Below are 14,820 nucleotides of genomic sequence, written 5' to 3'. Positions count from 1 at the left end.
TATTTACTTATTTTTCTTACTATTTAAATAATTTCCTTCTGCATATAACCTTTGTTCTCCAAATATTGACTGTTTACAGCTAAGATGACGAATTCTAATGATGATAAAGTTACCTTCAAATTCAGGTCAAGATAGTTCTCGGTAATTTCTGGAGAACTGATTAGAGAATAATCCAGCAGAGTATAATTGTCAATCTTGGTTAAAACTAAATGACAACAAAGAAAAAAGAAAATTTACTTTAATTAAAAGCATGGCAGAATATATGAATAATGTCTATACAAAACAATATAATTTTTTAAAGAATTTTTTTTACTTTATTTATGTATTTTAATTTTATAAGAGATGGAGAGGAAGAGGGAGGGAAAGTGAGAAAGAAGTTCCCAGGTCCGGGACTCAAACCACAATCGGCCATGTGGGAGTCCAGCGCCCTTAATCACCACATCACCTGCTGGCCTCAGAACATGATCATTTTTAATCCTCTGTTTAAAAGATCAATTCTCCCTTTTCAAGTAAGTAATACATATTCACGTTTGAAAACCCAGGAAAAGCAGATACATCTGAAGAAGAAAGTAAGCACTTTCTAATCATATTACTCTAAGAGAAACATAAGTAAATTTTTAAAAGAATTATTTTTATTTAACTTTATTTATTTTAATTTGATCAGAGAGGGACAGAGTGAGAGAGAGAGAGACAGAGAAGAAGAGTGAGAAAGTAAGTTGACAGATCTGGGACTAGAACCACAGTCAGCCATGTGGGAGTCCAATGCCCTTAACCACCACAACACCTGCTCGCCCCTTAATAAAATTTTAATGTATGACTTTTACAATAGTTTATTTATTCCATGAGAGAAAGTGATGGGTGGGGGTGGGGCTAGAGAACAGGTGGAAATAGAACCCTAAAAAAGATCTTTTTAAAATTAGAATTATTTAATTTAATTATATTATTATTTGCTATAGGGCACATGCACTCACCATAGAGAGACAGAGAGAGAGAGAAAGAGAGGCAAAGTGAGAAGGCAAGCCGCCAGATCCAGGACTTGAAGCATGGTCAACCATGTAGGAGTCCAGTGCCTCAGCCACCATGATACCTGCTGGCCCCACCCAATAGGGTCTTGATGCCACAATCCAACCCCAGCCTCAGCCAGCCGCAGATCAGGGCACACACATGCTTGATATACTCTGGGAGATCTCTCAAATGTAAACAGGTACCTCTGACATGAGCCTACCTTGGGGAACATCATGTCTTACTGCTGTGCCACTCTCTGGCCTCTCATATTTGGGGTACACTCTTTTAGGTGCACACCATCCCCTGTCCCCATCTCTGCTCTTATTTCTTACCATCTTCCCCTGCACTCCCTCTGCTCCTAGCATGGCTTCTGTACAGTTCCTCCAACACGCTTGGCATGTTCATGCTTTAGGGCCTTTCCATGTACAGTTTCCTCTACCGGAAATGGTCTTCATCCAGATCTAGAAGGGGTTCACTCCCTATTCCCATCAGGCTTTTCCTGTACTGTCACTTGTTTGGAGGGGCCTTTCCTGACCATGCTGTCTAAAACAGAGACCCTTCCCCAGCTCTGCCCCTCCTTTATTTACTTATTTTTTCTTACTAGCGATCAGTGCTGTGACAGATTTCCCTCATTTGCCTTGATTGCTGGCTGTCTCCTTCTTGCTTCCTCCCTCAAGGGATTTCTGTCTCCTGGGCTTACTGCTGTGTCCTCAGCACCAAGAACAACGCCCAGCCCATTTCAGTACCCCATTGGTGAATGCACAGATAGAGCACAGAGAGACTGGTTCAAAGTATCATGGGTGCCTTGGGGAGGTGTCACTGTGGGGGTGGGCTCTCAGGTGAGATTTCTTGGAAGGGATCATGCTGAGTCTTGATAAAGAGGAGTGGATAGGACTAGTTGAAGATGTATCCTGCAGGGATTAGCAGAGTGCTAGTATGGAAATAGACACTCGAGGGGCTCAGTCGTTGTGATGCTGCAGTAATACAAATGCCCTGCAAAACTGGAAGCCATATGGTCAACCACAGGTATGGATCCCCAGGCTGGTTTGAAAACTCACCAGGCATATATGTGGGTGTCCAAGATCCTGAGTTGCTGAGGGGCTGGGGAGAGGGGATCTTGGTGTGATGAAACCCTTTTGAAGGTGATTCTTTCCCTCTTTCTTCCCTCCTCATATGCATGTGCTCTCTCTCATAAAAAGAAAGAGGATAGAAAAAGGAAGAAGAAAGAGGCACTCAATAAATACCTGTGAAAGGAACGAATGCTTAGAAAGGAGAGGGAGCTCTTTCAGGCAGAGAAGGCAACATGAACAAAGCTGTGGGGCAAGGAACAGTTTCATTGGTGGAGCAGAGGAAGGTTCAAGGTGAAGTAGAGAGGGGTAAGTAGGAGCCATAGCAAGGCAAGGCTTGTAGCCCATGTTAAGATGTTAGGATTCGGGACCAGCAGGTGGCATAATGGTTACATTGCTGAACTTCCACATGGCTGACCATGGTTCAAGTTCCAGACCCTGTGACTGGAAACTCATTCTGGGCATATGTGCATGCATGCCTAAAATTCCTAGAAGAAAACGGAGGAGAAGGGATTGCATTGTGATTGTCCCTTCTGGGGGGTAATTTCTCGCTTTCTGTCTCTCTGGCGAGCACACCCACCCTATTCCAAAAATCTCTCAAACTAAAAAAAAAAAAAAAAAAAAGAAAGAAAAAAAAGATGTTAGGACTCGATGCCTAAAGGCAGCCATTAAAGGGGTTAGAACTAGGAGTAACCTGGTCAAAGTTAGTGCTAACCATTCTGGATTTAATGCCAAATCTGGGATTAGAATTTGTGAGGGTTTAATTCCCTGACTTCCATCTCATCTTCTGGAGTCGCTCTCTCTTGCAGTGGTGAAGCTGGTTAGCAGTCAAAGAGCACATGCCCCATACACGTATGATTTCCCACATACCTTCCTGGGGCTCTAATTTGCAGAGCATAAAGAAGAATCAAGAGCTAGAGCTATACCACTTTGAAGAAGTAAACTCAGGGAGTACCAGCTCAAAGGTGGGAAGAGAACCATTCAGAAGAGACAGTTCTAAGACTTACCATCCAGGGCGCTGAGATTGGCATTTAGGTCTTCAATCTCATTTGTGATAATGGGACAGAGCTGGCCACCAAAGGAAGAATTTAAAAAAAATGCAGGTTATCATATTGAAATAAAGGTTTTCCGAGTAGGTGACACTGTCCCTTTGGTCAAGGCTTTCCCTTAAATTAGTTAACGCCTATGGGCCTCACATTATACATGATGGGCAACACGTCACTGAGTGCTGGCTAAACTTCACAGCAACTGGGACTACGCCCGGCTAGCCCCATAAAAGAGACAGGCCTTGGCTTTTCTCTCTGTGGCATGATACAGCATGTGCCCAGTCCATGAGTAGCACCTGAGGAACCTGCGGCTGAAATGACCGCATCTTTCCTAATTGTTGAAATGCTGCCCGTTGCCCGTCTCCTCCACCAGAAGCTCCATGCCCTACCTGGAGTGGTTAGAGTTGGAGCTTCTACTTTCTGCCTGAGCTAGTTGAGAGCCATTAACTCAGAGATCTACTTAGAGAACTATTTAGCTTCCTCCTTTTTGGAATTAGAAAATTAGCCTTGAATCAGATTCCTAGACTCTCTAGGAAGGGACACAAGTACCAACATCAATTTATCTGCTGTGTGTTCATCGGTCGTTGTTGTAGGTGAAGTCTTCCAAAAGTTAATGGAAAATGAGTATAGTGAAAAAACTATGCGTAGATTTCAAATCCTTTTTTTTTTTTTGCACCAAAATAGACTCTTACTTTAATTCCATTTCTTCACAAACTTTTTGAATTCCCTTTGGAAGGCTCAGAAGCCTGGCTGCCTGGGGTTGAACCTCTGAGCAAGTTCCCTGTCCTCTGTATCCTCAGTTTCCCTACCTGCAACATGGGGATAATAATTGCATCTACCTTATCAAGTTATTGTGAGTACAAATTGAGGGACTCTACATAAAATCAACCAGCTTATGCATAGTATTTAGTAAGTATTAGCTGTTACAATTTTGACCTCATCTCATCCTCACTATAGTCTCGAGAGGTAGGCACTACTGTGCCCTATTTGCAGATGGGAAAAACAAAGCTTAGAGAGTTTAAGTGCATTGCCAGGAGTTACAAGGCTAGGACTTGAAATCTCGTCTGACACAGCTAGACACACAAGCCTTCTTTTCTATTTCCACTGGCACAGAGAGAATCATAGAAACAAAACATCTATCATCTCTAAACCATAGGTAAACTCAGAAAAACTGAAGAATTGGTTTCAGGGCCAGCAAATAGTGTAGCAGTTATGTTGTTGGACTTCCACATGGCTCAACATGATTCTTGTCCCAGACTTGGTGGCTTGAAAATCATGCCAGGTGCATGTATGTGTGTGCTCAAGGTCCTGGGAGGAGAATGGAGAAGGGATTGCAGCATGGCCATCCCCTTGTTGGGTTGTGGGGGATTTCTCACCTTCCCTCTTACTGCGTCTGTCTCTTTCTCTCTCCGGTGAGCACAAGCATCCTAAGACAAAAACCTCTTTAAAAAATTGGCTTCTGTTTAATTCTTCATTGGTCTCCTGTTGGAGTCCAAAGGACCACATCCCAAACACAGGAATGATTAAGTATAGGGTCCTTCAAGGTGACAGTACAATTTCCCAGTCACTTTTTTTTTTTTTTTGGAGAGGTTTTTGTTATAGGGACTGTGTTCTCACTAGACAGACAAAGAGACAGAAAGCGAGAAATCACCCCCCAGGGGGGATGTCCACACTGCAATCCCTTCTCCTCCATTCTCCTCTCGGGATCTTGGGCACACACGCACATGCACCCGGCATGAGTTTTAAGCCACTGGGTCCAGGACTCGAACCGTGGTCGACTACATGGGAGTCCAGCAACATAGCCATTATGCTAACTGCTGGTCCCCCTAGTCACTCTTTAATGTGCACATTGGTGACACTCACCACCTGCCAAGTAAGGATGAAGAACTACATGGAGATGCAGAGTCCCTGGCCAGCTGTGTAACCTTCTTGGACAAGCTGAGGGTTGATTTCTTCACTGACTTTCATCAAGCATCTGCTGTCTGCCAAAGACAGAGCTGAGTGCTCAAGAGATAGAGATAACCAGGTACTGCCCTTGTCCTTCTTTTCCAGAAGTCTCCCTTTTTCTCCAGTCCTCTTCATCTCTGTCCTGTTTGCCCCAATTATGGGGAAAGAGCTCAGGGAGGGTATGGTTGGTGTTGGAAAGAAAGTGCACAGCCTGTTCCCTCTTTCCCCTTCTCTGACACCAACTTCTGGAATTGGGATACTCGTAGCTTTGTAAGACAGCTTAACTTCTTTTTTGCCATAGGGCACATGTCTTCAATGGAGAAAGACAGAGACAGTGAGAGGGAAAGTGAGAAATCATCCCCTAGGGGAATGGCCACACCGCAATTTCTTCTCCTTCATTCTCCTCCTGCGATTTCGGGCATGTGTGCACATGTACCAGTGTGTTTCAAACCATCAGGTTGGGGTCTTGAACCATGGTTGGCCATGTGAGAGCTCAAGCCTTAACCATTATACTCTGCTGGCCCCCATCTTAACTTATTTTATTTTAGCTTACTTTTATTTTATTTTGTGGAAATAACTTCTCTTCTATCTCATTTATTCCAAATACTATTTATACCTCAAGGTCTAGTTTAAGTCCTACATCCTCTAAAAAACATCTCCCAGGATACTTCCGGGTCCTGTTTCTTTAATTTCTTCATTTCTCTGAACCACTTCAGTTCACTCTAATGATTATGTAACTGTGTAATCATTCAGTTATTGGTTTACAAACCTGAGTTTGGTTTTTCTGAATAGGCAACTTTATTCTCTTTCATAACCCCATCAGACACTGATCCAGTGCTGGGCACACAATAAGTACATAAGGATAAATTCTTGCTGATTTTTTGCCCACCACAATGAGAAATCTGAGGGAGGGGATGTAGTTTTATTCGTACCTGGATCCCTGGCACCTACCATAATGTTTGACACACAGCAGGGACTTAAGAAACAGTTATTACTGAGGACAGAAGTCTGACTACTTTTTCCTACTTCTAAAACCCTTTCCAGAAACCTTGGGGTGAGTCACCCCCACAGACATTAATGGGCCATTTTAGCCCATTTGATAACAAAAATCTTCCTACATCCTGTCCCTGGCATGGTATCCCTGTGAAGGGTGAGTCATGCCCATAATCATTAACAACATCATTTTGACTCACTGATAACAGGACTTTTCCTGCCCTTGGAACAGTATCTCGTGACTGTATACAAGCCCCCTGTGTTAAAGTATACTCTTTACTAATTCCTTCCCAAAACCTACATGTCCCGCTTCTTTGGGCCAGGCCAATGGAAAGCTCTTCATTAAATTCTCTCAGTCTCAGAATCAAATAAAAGCAACCCCTGTACCCAATCACCCCAAGAGAGAGCCATATTTGCCTCCTCTCCGGGCCTAGGTCACACAAATTCATACTTAGAAATAAACTACATTAATTATTATTTTTGCAGAGTTGGTTATTTCCATCAACATTACGTTGCAAAACATACTTAATTCATATGAAAGCCTCTTAATGGAGCCAGAGCCTAGCATACTGTAGGTGCTCATTAAAGGCTTATTGACTAGGGTTATTTAAAGAACGAAGAACCACTGCTGACAATGGTGGTTGTCTAATCCCTAAAGACTTACCATTTCATTTAAATTCTTTAAAATGGGCTTCTCCATGGGCTCAGCAAAGGAGTTATACAGGACACTAGAAAAATGGGGGGAAATATAAAAGGAAAAAGAGAAGAAAAAAAAGGAAGAAAGAAAGAAGAATTTACTCAGGGACCATAGCACGATGGTTATAAACCTCTGCCCAGGGCTTTCCGAGAGTCCAGCCCCAGACTAGCTGTTGCCCATATGGTGCCCACACTCACCTGAGTTCCCCTGAGAATGAAACGTGGGCATGGCTCACACGGGCATAACAGTCCTGAAGCTTCAGGATCGGGTGACCGAAGACATTTCGGGTCAGGATAATGATACCAGTAAAATAGGCCCCGGAGAGAAGCAGATCAGCTTTCCCTGCATCTTGACTGTTCAGAGAAAAAGTGCAAGGTTACCCACACCTGGGCCAGGTGAGGACAGGATCTTGTTTCCCTGATCACCCACAGCTTGAGCTGAAGGGCAGAGACTTGCTCAGCTCTTGGATTCCTGGCTCCTTCAACAAGTAGGAGCTGGATAAATATTTCCTGAACAAATGAAGTCATGGATAGATAGAAATGAAGTATAATACTGAACAAATGGAGTTATGGATCCCAGGTGACAGCTTTTGGGACCTTGTAGTTATTTCATCTCAAGTGCTCTGGCCTAAGTAGTGGTTGAGCACGTTTTGAGCACCATTTATATACAAGGTGAGTTTGGAGATAGAACACCATGGGCTAAGTTGACAGCACCTAATTCGGGAGGGGCATAGATGGGGGAGTGACTTAGTGTAGTCTGAGAAATCCTTGAGGGAATGGACAGTGCGTTATTTGTCTCCTTGTCCCAGGGACTTAGCACGTGGCCTGATGCAGAAGAATCTCTCAATGCGTGATTGATGAGTCACTGAGTTAATGAATGAATAATGAGTCTATGTTGTTTATGGGGTAATACATGACTTCTCTATGATCTATAGGACTAGAGTTTGTGAGATGGGGATAAATAGTATACAACAGGCATTCCATAAATGGTTAAGTAACCGGGGGATGAATGGATGTGTCATTCTGGGATACCAACCAAGGCCGCCCTGAACATTACACCCAGGACAGCCATTGCACATGGTAGGTGGTCTGTTGGTGTACCTCAAATTTGACTCTTTCTTTCTATTATGAGGGTGCAAAAGTCTTTTGGTTGAGGGGAAAGTGAGCTCAAGCTGAGCACCATCCTCCAAACTCCATGTGAGGAAGGAGGGCTCCGTATGCCATCGGTGGGCCCTGCACATGGGGAGTGCATTGAATGACTGACTGAAGATCACACAGTGATTGCTGGTGGATCTAAAATGTTGAGCACATGTCTGTTTCTCTAGCAGCTGGGAACTTCTATTTCTTAGAATATATCTTTAAAAATAATTATTTAATTTAATTTATTGTTTTATTTTTAAAAAATGACCAGAAAGAGACAGAAAGAGAAAGGGAAAGTGAGAAAGCAAGCTGCCAGGTCCAGGACTCAAACCATGGTCAGCCATGTGGGAGTCTAGTGCCTTAACCACCATGCCACCTGCTAGCCCCTCTTAGAATATCTTAAGTCACATGTGACCAGGTGCTCTGTCTTTAAGGAAAGGATGCTTTTTTTACCTCACTCCTCTCTATTAGGGATTTACTGATTTCAATTTCATCTGGGGAAAAAATACCCTTGAGATAGACTGCCAATACTGAGAGAAAGGAATCTAATGTTGAAAATGTTGGCGAAGTTGCACATTTTCCATTTTTGTTCCACTTCTTTCTAGAACAGCAGCAACTCTTTCCGTGGAATACTCACAAGAGCGGAGACTTGATCTCCCAGTCTGTGCTGATATTGGTGATGCCGTGGTTGGTCAGGACTTTGATCCCCACTCCGGGCACAAAGGCTAAGGAAGTATTTGGAAATGAGAAGGCATTGATTTTTATGCTGTAAAACAAGAAATAGAAATTAGTGCAATTCTTCGGGCACATTTAAAAAAGTTCATTTATTTTGAAACCAACAGATAGCATAATGGCTACATGGCTGGACTCCCATGTAGTTGACTGCAGTTCAAGTCCTGGACCTGGTGGCTTGAACTCATGCCAGGCATATGTAGGTGCGTACCCAAGATCCTGAGAGGAGAAAGGAGGAGAAGGGATTGCAGCATGGCCAACCCCCCTGGAGGGTGATTTCTCACTTTCTGTCTCTCTGTCTCTCTCTGTCTTTCTGGTGAGCACATGCACTCTATAGCAAAAATCTCTCCAAAAAAAGTTTATTTAATTCTTGTGACACACACACACAGCACACACATAGAGAAAGAGACAGGCACTCCAGACAGGATCCTCGTGGCATGATCTGCCTTGAATCTCATCTAAACCGGATAGGGGCCGCGTCCACACTTGGTGTGCGCAGGGAAGTCTCAGGGCATGAACCCAGGACCTTTCATGGGAGTCCAGTTGTGCTACCACTGTGCCATCCCCTGGTCCTGGCATACGTTAAGTCAAACAAAACTGGTAACACATATTTGTAGGACTTCTGTCCCTGATGCATATGTGAGTTCCTACAGAGAAAGGGTCCTTCCATCTCCAGTTTAGTCTCTGTGCACTGCCTCCCAGTTCCCTTTTTTAGGAAGCCCCTTGTATCTACTCGAGCAGGAGAAATGAGCAAGTTTAGAAATGTGTAAGTAATCAAATAATCTACTTCTTCAGTTTCTTTAAGCCATTATTTCTTTTCTCTTCAGCAGTTCTAGTTTCTCAAAATGTGTGATATTAGTATCTTGAATGGGACAGCTATTTTTGTGGGACATTTGTCACATAAGCCACAATGTCCCTCCCCAGCCACAAGTACAACCCAAAAACGTGCCTTCTTGCTGTTTCCAAATGCTCTCTGCATAGATATACATATACATATATATATATAAAATTATTAGTCATACGTTAAATCACTATACATCATTTAGATTGTGAAGAGACTTTGCCCAGCATGATATACACCTCAGTCCAGCCCAGTTGAGACCACCATACAGATAATAGGCCTTAGCTGTGTCCCACAAGTGTCTTACCCCTCCATTATCTTCCTTAGTCAAGAAACTTACTCTGTGCTGTCAAATGGGTCAAACGGGTGGTGGGCTGCATGCAGCCTACATAGGTGGAGGGTCACATGCCTTCTAATAACTTATTATGAACCTATCGCGTGAGTCCCACCTGCCGGTCCTGGTGGTAAGCACCTCCCATGCATTTGCTCATTTAACCCTCGCCATAATCCCACGAGGCAGTTGCTGTTTTTGCAATCTCCAATCCAGAGACGAGAAGATGGGTGACTGAAGTCATATATGAGTGGTAGAACCTGACCTGGACACTTCCTCAAAGTGACTGCAGACTGTGCTCTTAACCACAGGGCTGTGTCACTTCCCATCTTGTGCAAAGAGCACTTGACTAAGAGCCAAGTTTTGTACTAGCTGTACAACCTCGGGCAAGTTACTTAACCTCCTTCAGTCAATCACTCCGGAGTGTTGCTCACAGTTTGGTTGGGAGGACAAAATGAGTTCATCTGCAAATTGCTGCACCGGAGAGCTGCACTGCTATGCCCTCAGATGAGAACATTTTAATGGAACCAGCAGATGGTGTAATGATTACTTTGCTGGACTCTCGTGTAGTTGACCACAGTTCCAGTCCCAGACCCTGCAGCTTAAAACTCATGCTGGGCGTGTGTGAATGCCCCAAATCCTGAGAGGTGAATGGAGAAGGGATTGCGGTGTGGCCGTTCCTCCTGGGAGGTCATCTCTCGCTTTCTGTCTCTCTGACTCTCCGGTGAGCTCATGTACCCTATTGCAAAAATCTCTCTTAAAAAAAAAAGGTGGTGTGTGGTAAGTGGCACTGTGGTTTAAGGGTGCTGGACTCCCACATGGTCAACTGTGGTTCGAGTCCCAGACCTGGTGGTTTGTTTTCTCTTTCTTTTGCTTGCCTTCGCTCTGTCTCTCTCTGGTCAAATTTAAATAAATAAACAAAGTTAAATAAAATAATTCTTTAAAAAAAGATCAAAGAAAAAACTCTCTAAAAAATAAAAGAAAAATTTAAAATGTAAATGTGATCGCTGATAAATAGTATTGGCAGAATCTTATTAAGGTAAAGCTTCAGGCAAAAATTTCATTAAAAGAGGAGGCTGACTCGGTTCTTCCAGCCTTGCCTCTTCCTCCTTCTGGCTGCCTGGAACACCTGATGGCTGGGACTGCAGTGGCCATGCTGGGCCACGAGGCAGAGGCAAACTTGAGAACAGAAGCTGGAGCCCGGGATGGCAGAGCAGGACAAGATAAGAAGGCTGGTTCCAGGTGAGATCAGGGGGCTTCCATGTTCCTCTGTTGTTTCATTTTTTTGAATTTCTTACATGTGAGACAAAATGCTTTTCTTTTACTTACTTTGAAAAATTGTAGTTCACGTAATCCATCTTCAGAAATTCAAGAGATTCAGAACCTTTTAAATCTGGGATGTTCTTTTCCTTTACCATCTGTTCAATAACCTCCATCCCAACTTGAACACCTGTGACAGAAACAAGACATTATTGATAACAACAAAAATGGTGGTGACATAATATCATTAACCACACAAGTGCAACATATTGAATGAGTCATGCTCGACCTTAGAAAGTTACACCTCTACAAAGCAAGGGTTATTCTGCTTTACAGATGAAAACGCTGATTCTCAGAGAGGCTAAGAAACTCCTTAAGACACAGAGCTAACATCATGGGATATTCTGATTATGTGGTCGGGGCCAAAGAGTTCACAGTGTGATTGAGAAATATTCTTCAAAGGATACTGCTAATATCGTTATGCATACTTTATAGATGAGAAAACAGCCTCAGAGAACTTAATTCTCACCCCCACCATACAGCTGAGAATGGGGTAGGGAGTGAGACAGGGGGAGCAGAAATCAAATCTAGGCAATCTGGCTCCAGAATCTGTGTACTCTGGCCAGTTCTAGAAAGTTCCTTTGCATTCTTTTTTCTTTCCAGATTCCTTTTTTTTTTTTAGAGAGATTTTTACTATAATGTGCTTTCTGGAGAGACAGAGAAAGAGGGAGAGAAAAAGTGAGAAGTCACCCCCCAGGGTGGATGGCCATGCTACAATCCCATCTCCTCTATTCTCCTGTCAGGATTTTGGGCACACGCACACATGCCCAACATGTTTCAAGGTGCTGGATCCAGGATTGGAACCACAGTCCGCCATGTGGGAGTACAACACCATAACCACCACACCACTTACTGGTCCCTCTTTCCAGATTCTTTCAGCTCCAGAATTTTGGGCCTGAGGTTCATGGGCCACAGAGAACTTCTTTTTTAAATTTAAAATTCATGTCACTTTTTTTTTTTTTAATTGCCAAGAGAGCACATGTGAGGCAGAGAGAAAGAAAGAGGCAGAGAGAAAGAAAGGGAGAAAACGCTCCCCTCACCCCTGTGGGGCATGGTCATGCCACAATCCCCTCTCCTCTGTTTCTCCATCCTGTTGGGATTTCGGGCATGAATGTACATGTGCCGGGCATGTATTTCAAGCCACTGGGGCTGGGATTTGAACTGCATTGGCCATGTGGGATCTGGCTCCCTTTTAGGCTATGGGGCCAGTTCTCACAGGGAACTCTTGAACTGCCTGAAATTCTAATGAAAGACTGAGAAAGTTGTGTGTGCATGTGTGCCTCATTTTTCAAGGGAGAGGATCCCCATTTTTACTAGATCCTCAGAGGATCCCAAGACTCAAAAAGGTTAATAACCATGGCTTTCTCTCATCCTGGAGTAGCTCATCACCTTCTTCATATGGAAACACCACGGAACACACTCCTCTGCCCTCTGGGTGGAATTCTCTCCCACAGTAAAGAGTTTAAGCGAAGTAACTTCATCGTGAATGAATAATGATGTTTTAACTTTAAGAAATTTTAAGAAATGTTGACTTCATTCCTTACTTTGTAGTTCAAGTTCATTTCCAGACAATCTATCCTTTCGGGAGATGAGGAAGAGCAGGTTTTATCCTCGAAAATGCCAGGAGTAATATTGTAATAGGAGAGTGTAAAGACGGGGTATCAATGACGTGAAGGCAGTACCAAAGCACTGTGTTAGCTCAGAGCTGAATCTCCCCGTTACCTTACTAGCTCGTGACCCTGCAAATTACATAATCTCTCCAACCCTCAGTTTCCTCACTGGTGACTTAGGGACAGGCAAATCCTGGAGCGGTCTGTTCACACAGTGACCATTACACTCGCCAATATTTCTGAGACGTTTGCTATTCCCAGACCCTATTCTAAGTGCTTTATATTTGTTAATTCAGTACTTCCCATGACAACCCTGTGAGAAGGTACTAGTGTTATCATCTCCACTTCATTTTACTTTTTTGTATAGAGTGTGTGTGCTCACCAGAGAGACAGGGGGAAGAGGAGAATGAGAAACCCCTCCCCCACCCCAGAGGTATGGCAATGCTGCAGTCTCTTCCCCATTCTCCTTTGGGGTTTTGGGCATGAACACACATGTGCTTGGTGTGTGTTCTGAGCAGCTGGTCAGGACTCAAACCTCACAGTTGGCCACATGGGATCCAATGGCTTGACCTCCACCTTTGGCCCACAACATCTCCTTTTATTTTGGAGAGGTTTTTGCTATAGGGCGTGTGCGCTTGCCAGACAGACAGAGAGAGACAGAGAGACAGAAAGCGAGAAATCACCCCCAGTGGGGATGGCCACGCCACAATCCCTTCTCCTCCATTCTCCTCTCAGGATCTGGGGCACACACACACACACGCGCCTGGTGTGAGTTTAAGCCGCCAGGTCCAGGACTTGAACCGTGGTGGATTACCTGGGAGTCCAGCGATATAGTCATTATGCCAACTGCTGGTCCCAACATGTCCATTTTAATAAATATCTTGCAGATACCATTAGTAACAGGCACATCAGACCTCTGTCTGGAAAGACGTGGGGCATGTGTAATAGTCCATTTGTACTGAGTGCCTGCATGTGCCAGGTCTGTCCGCGTTCTGCTCTCTCTCCTTCAGTCCTCACCGCCACCCGGTGACATAGGCATTGTTATCCCTACTTTACATGGGAGGTAGCTGAGGCTCAGAGAGATTCATGACATGCCCAAGAGCCCACAGCTAGTGAGCAGCACTTTGCAGAGCTTGGAGGAACCTGGAGCAGAGGACAGAGCGTAGGTGTCAAGATCAGTTCTTATCTCGCCTCAGACCCGTGATGATATGTGACTTGAGAAGCAACTTCAGATTCTTCCCCTGTAAAATTGCAACAGCTTCTTTGTGGGGTTGTTGTGGGAATCATATCAACACAAGGCCCCATAGGTACATTCAAAGTGCCTGGCCATGCTAATGGAATGGCTCTGACTTCAAAGCCTGTCTTTCTCCACCATCCCTGATTCTGTGCTTCCACAGAGGAACTCATCTAATCCTCTCATCACACTAGAAGTAGGTAAGCCCCATCTTCATGACCTCATTCTCCACAGGAGAAAACCTACTTGCCCAAGGCCATGGATTTGTTAAAGGGTAGAATGGACTTCATATCCATGTGGACAGATTTCAGATTTGTTCTCTTAATGCCTCTACTCTAGAGGATGGAAAAACTATTTGCACAACTTTAATGTTGTTGCAAGGTGTGTATTTCTGATATGTAATACCCTGCACCGCAACACATCAATACATAACAAGATATAACACACATTTGTATGCACACAATGTATCCTTGATACAATACGTACTTTAAGCCACCGGGTCCGGGACACGAACCACGGTCGACTATGTGGGAGTCCAGCGACATAGCCATTACGCTAACTGCTGGTTCCCAACACACAATGTATCCTTGATACAATACGTACTTCTACACACACCATGGTTCATACAACAGTTGTGCAAGCTGGATCAATTTTAGATTTCCTATGCCACATGAGGTACTGGGAGAAAGACAAAGAGTTGCCCCCAAATCTTCCTTCTTTTTCTTCCTTTTTTTCTCCCTTCCTTCCTCTCTCCCTCTCTTCCATTTTTTTTTAATTTACTTTTTTTTCTGGTATAATGGGAAAGGTATTTCTTTCTTTCTTTCTTTTTTTTTTTTTTTTTTTTTTTTGGAGTTTTTG

The 14,820-nt window shown here is 43.8% G+C and overlaps 1 protein-coding gene across 1 annotated transcript in view; it reads right to left on the bottom strand.

The window, feature by feature from the left end:
• The window catches only part of BPIFC (BPI fold containing family C), a 50,861-nt gene that overhangs the window by 34,667 nt on the left and 1,374 nt on the right, over positions 1–14,820 (bottom strand). Inside the window, exons 2-7 of the mRNA XM_027769035.1 lie at positions 11,128–11,248; positions 8,532–8,660; positions 6,953–7,108; positions 6,723–6,786; positions 3,080–3,140; positions 114–205 (exon numbers count right to left, since the gene is read on the bottom strand). Of these exons, the coding sequence (XP_027624836.1) occupies positions 114–205; positions 3,080–3,140; positions 6,723–6,786; positions 6,953–7,108; positions 8,532–8,660; positions 11,128–11,248 (623 nt within the window). The remainder of the gene's footprint in view (positions 1–113; positions 206–3,079; positions 3,141–6,722; positions 6,787–6,952; positions 7,109–8,531; positions 8,661–11,127; positions 11,249–14,820) is intronic.

Source organism: Tupaia chinensis, unplaced genomic scaffold, assembly GCF_000334495.1.
Source record: "Tupaia chinensis unplaced genomic scaffold, TupChi_1.0 Scaffold148234_1, whole genome shotgun sequence".
NCBI classification, from domain to species: Eukaryota; Metazoa; Chordata; class Mammalia; order Scandentia; family Tupaiidae; genus Tupaia; species Tupaia belangeri.
This window is presented reverse-complemented; position numbering and strand designations above follow the sequence as displayed.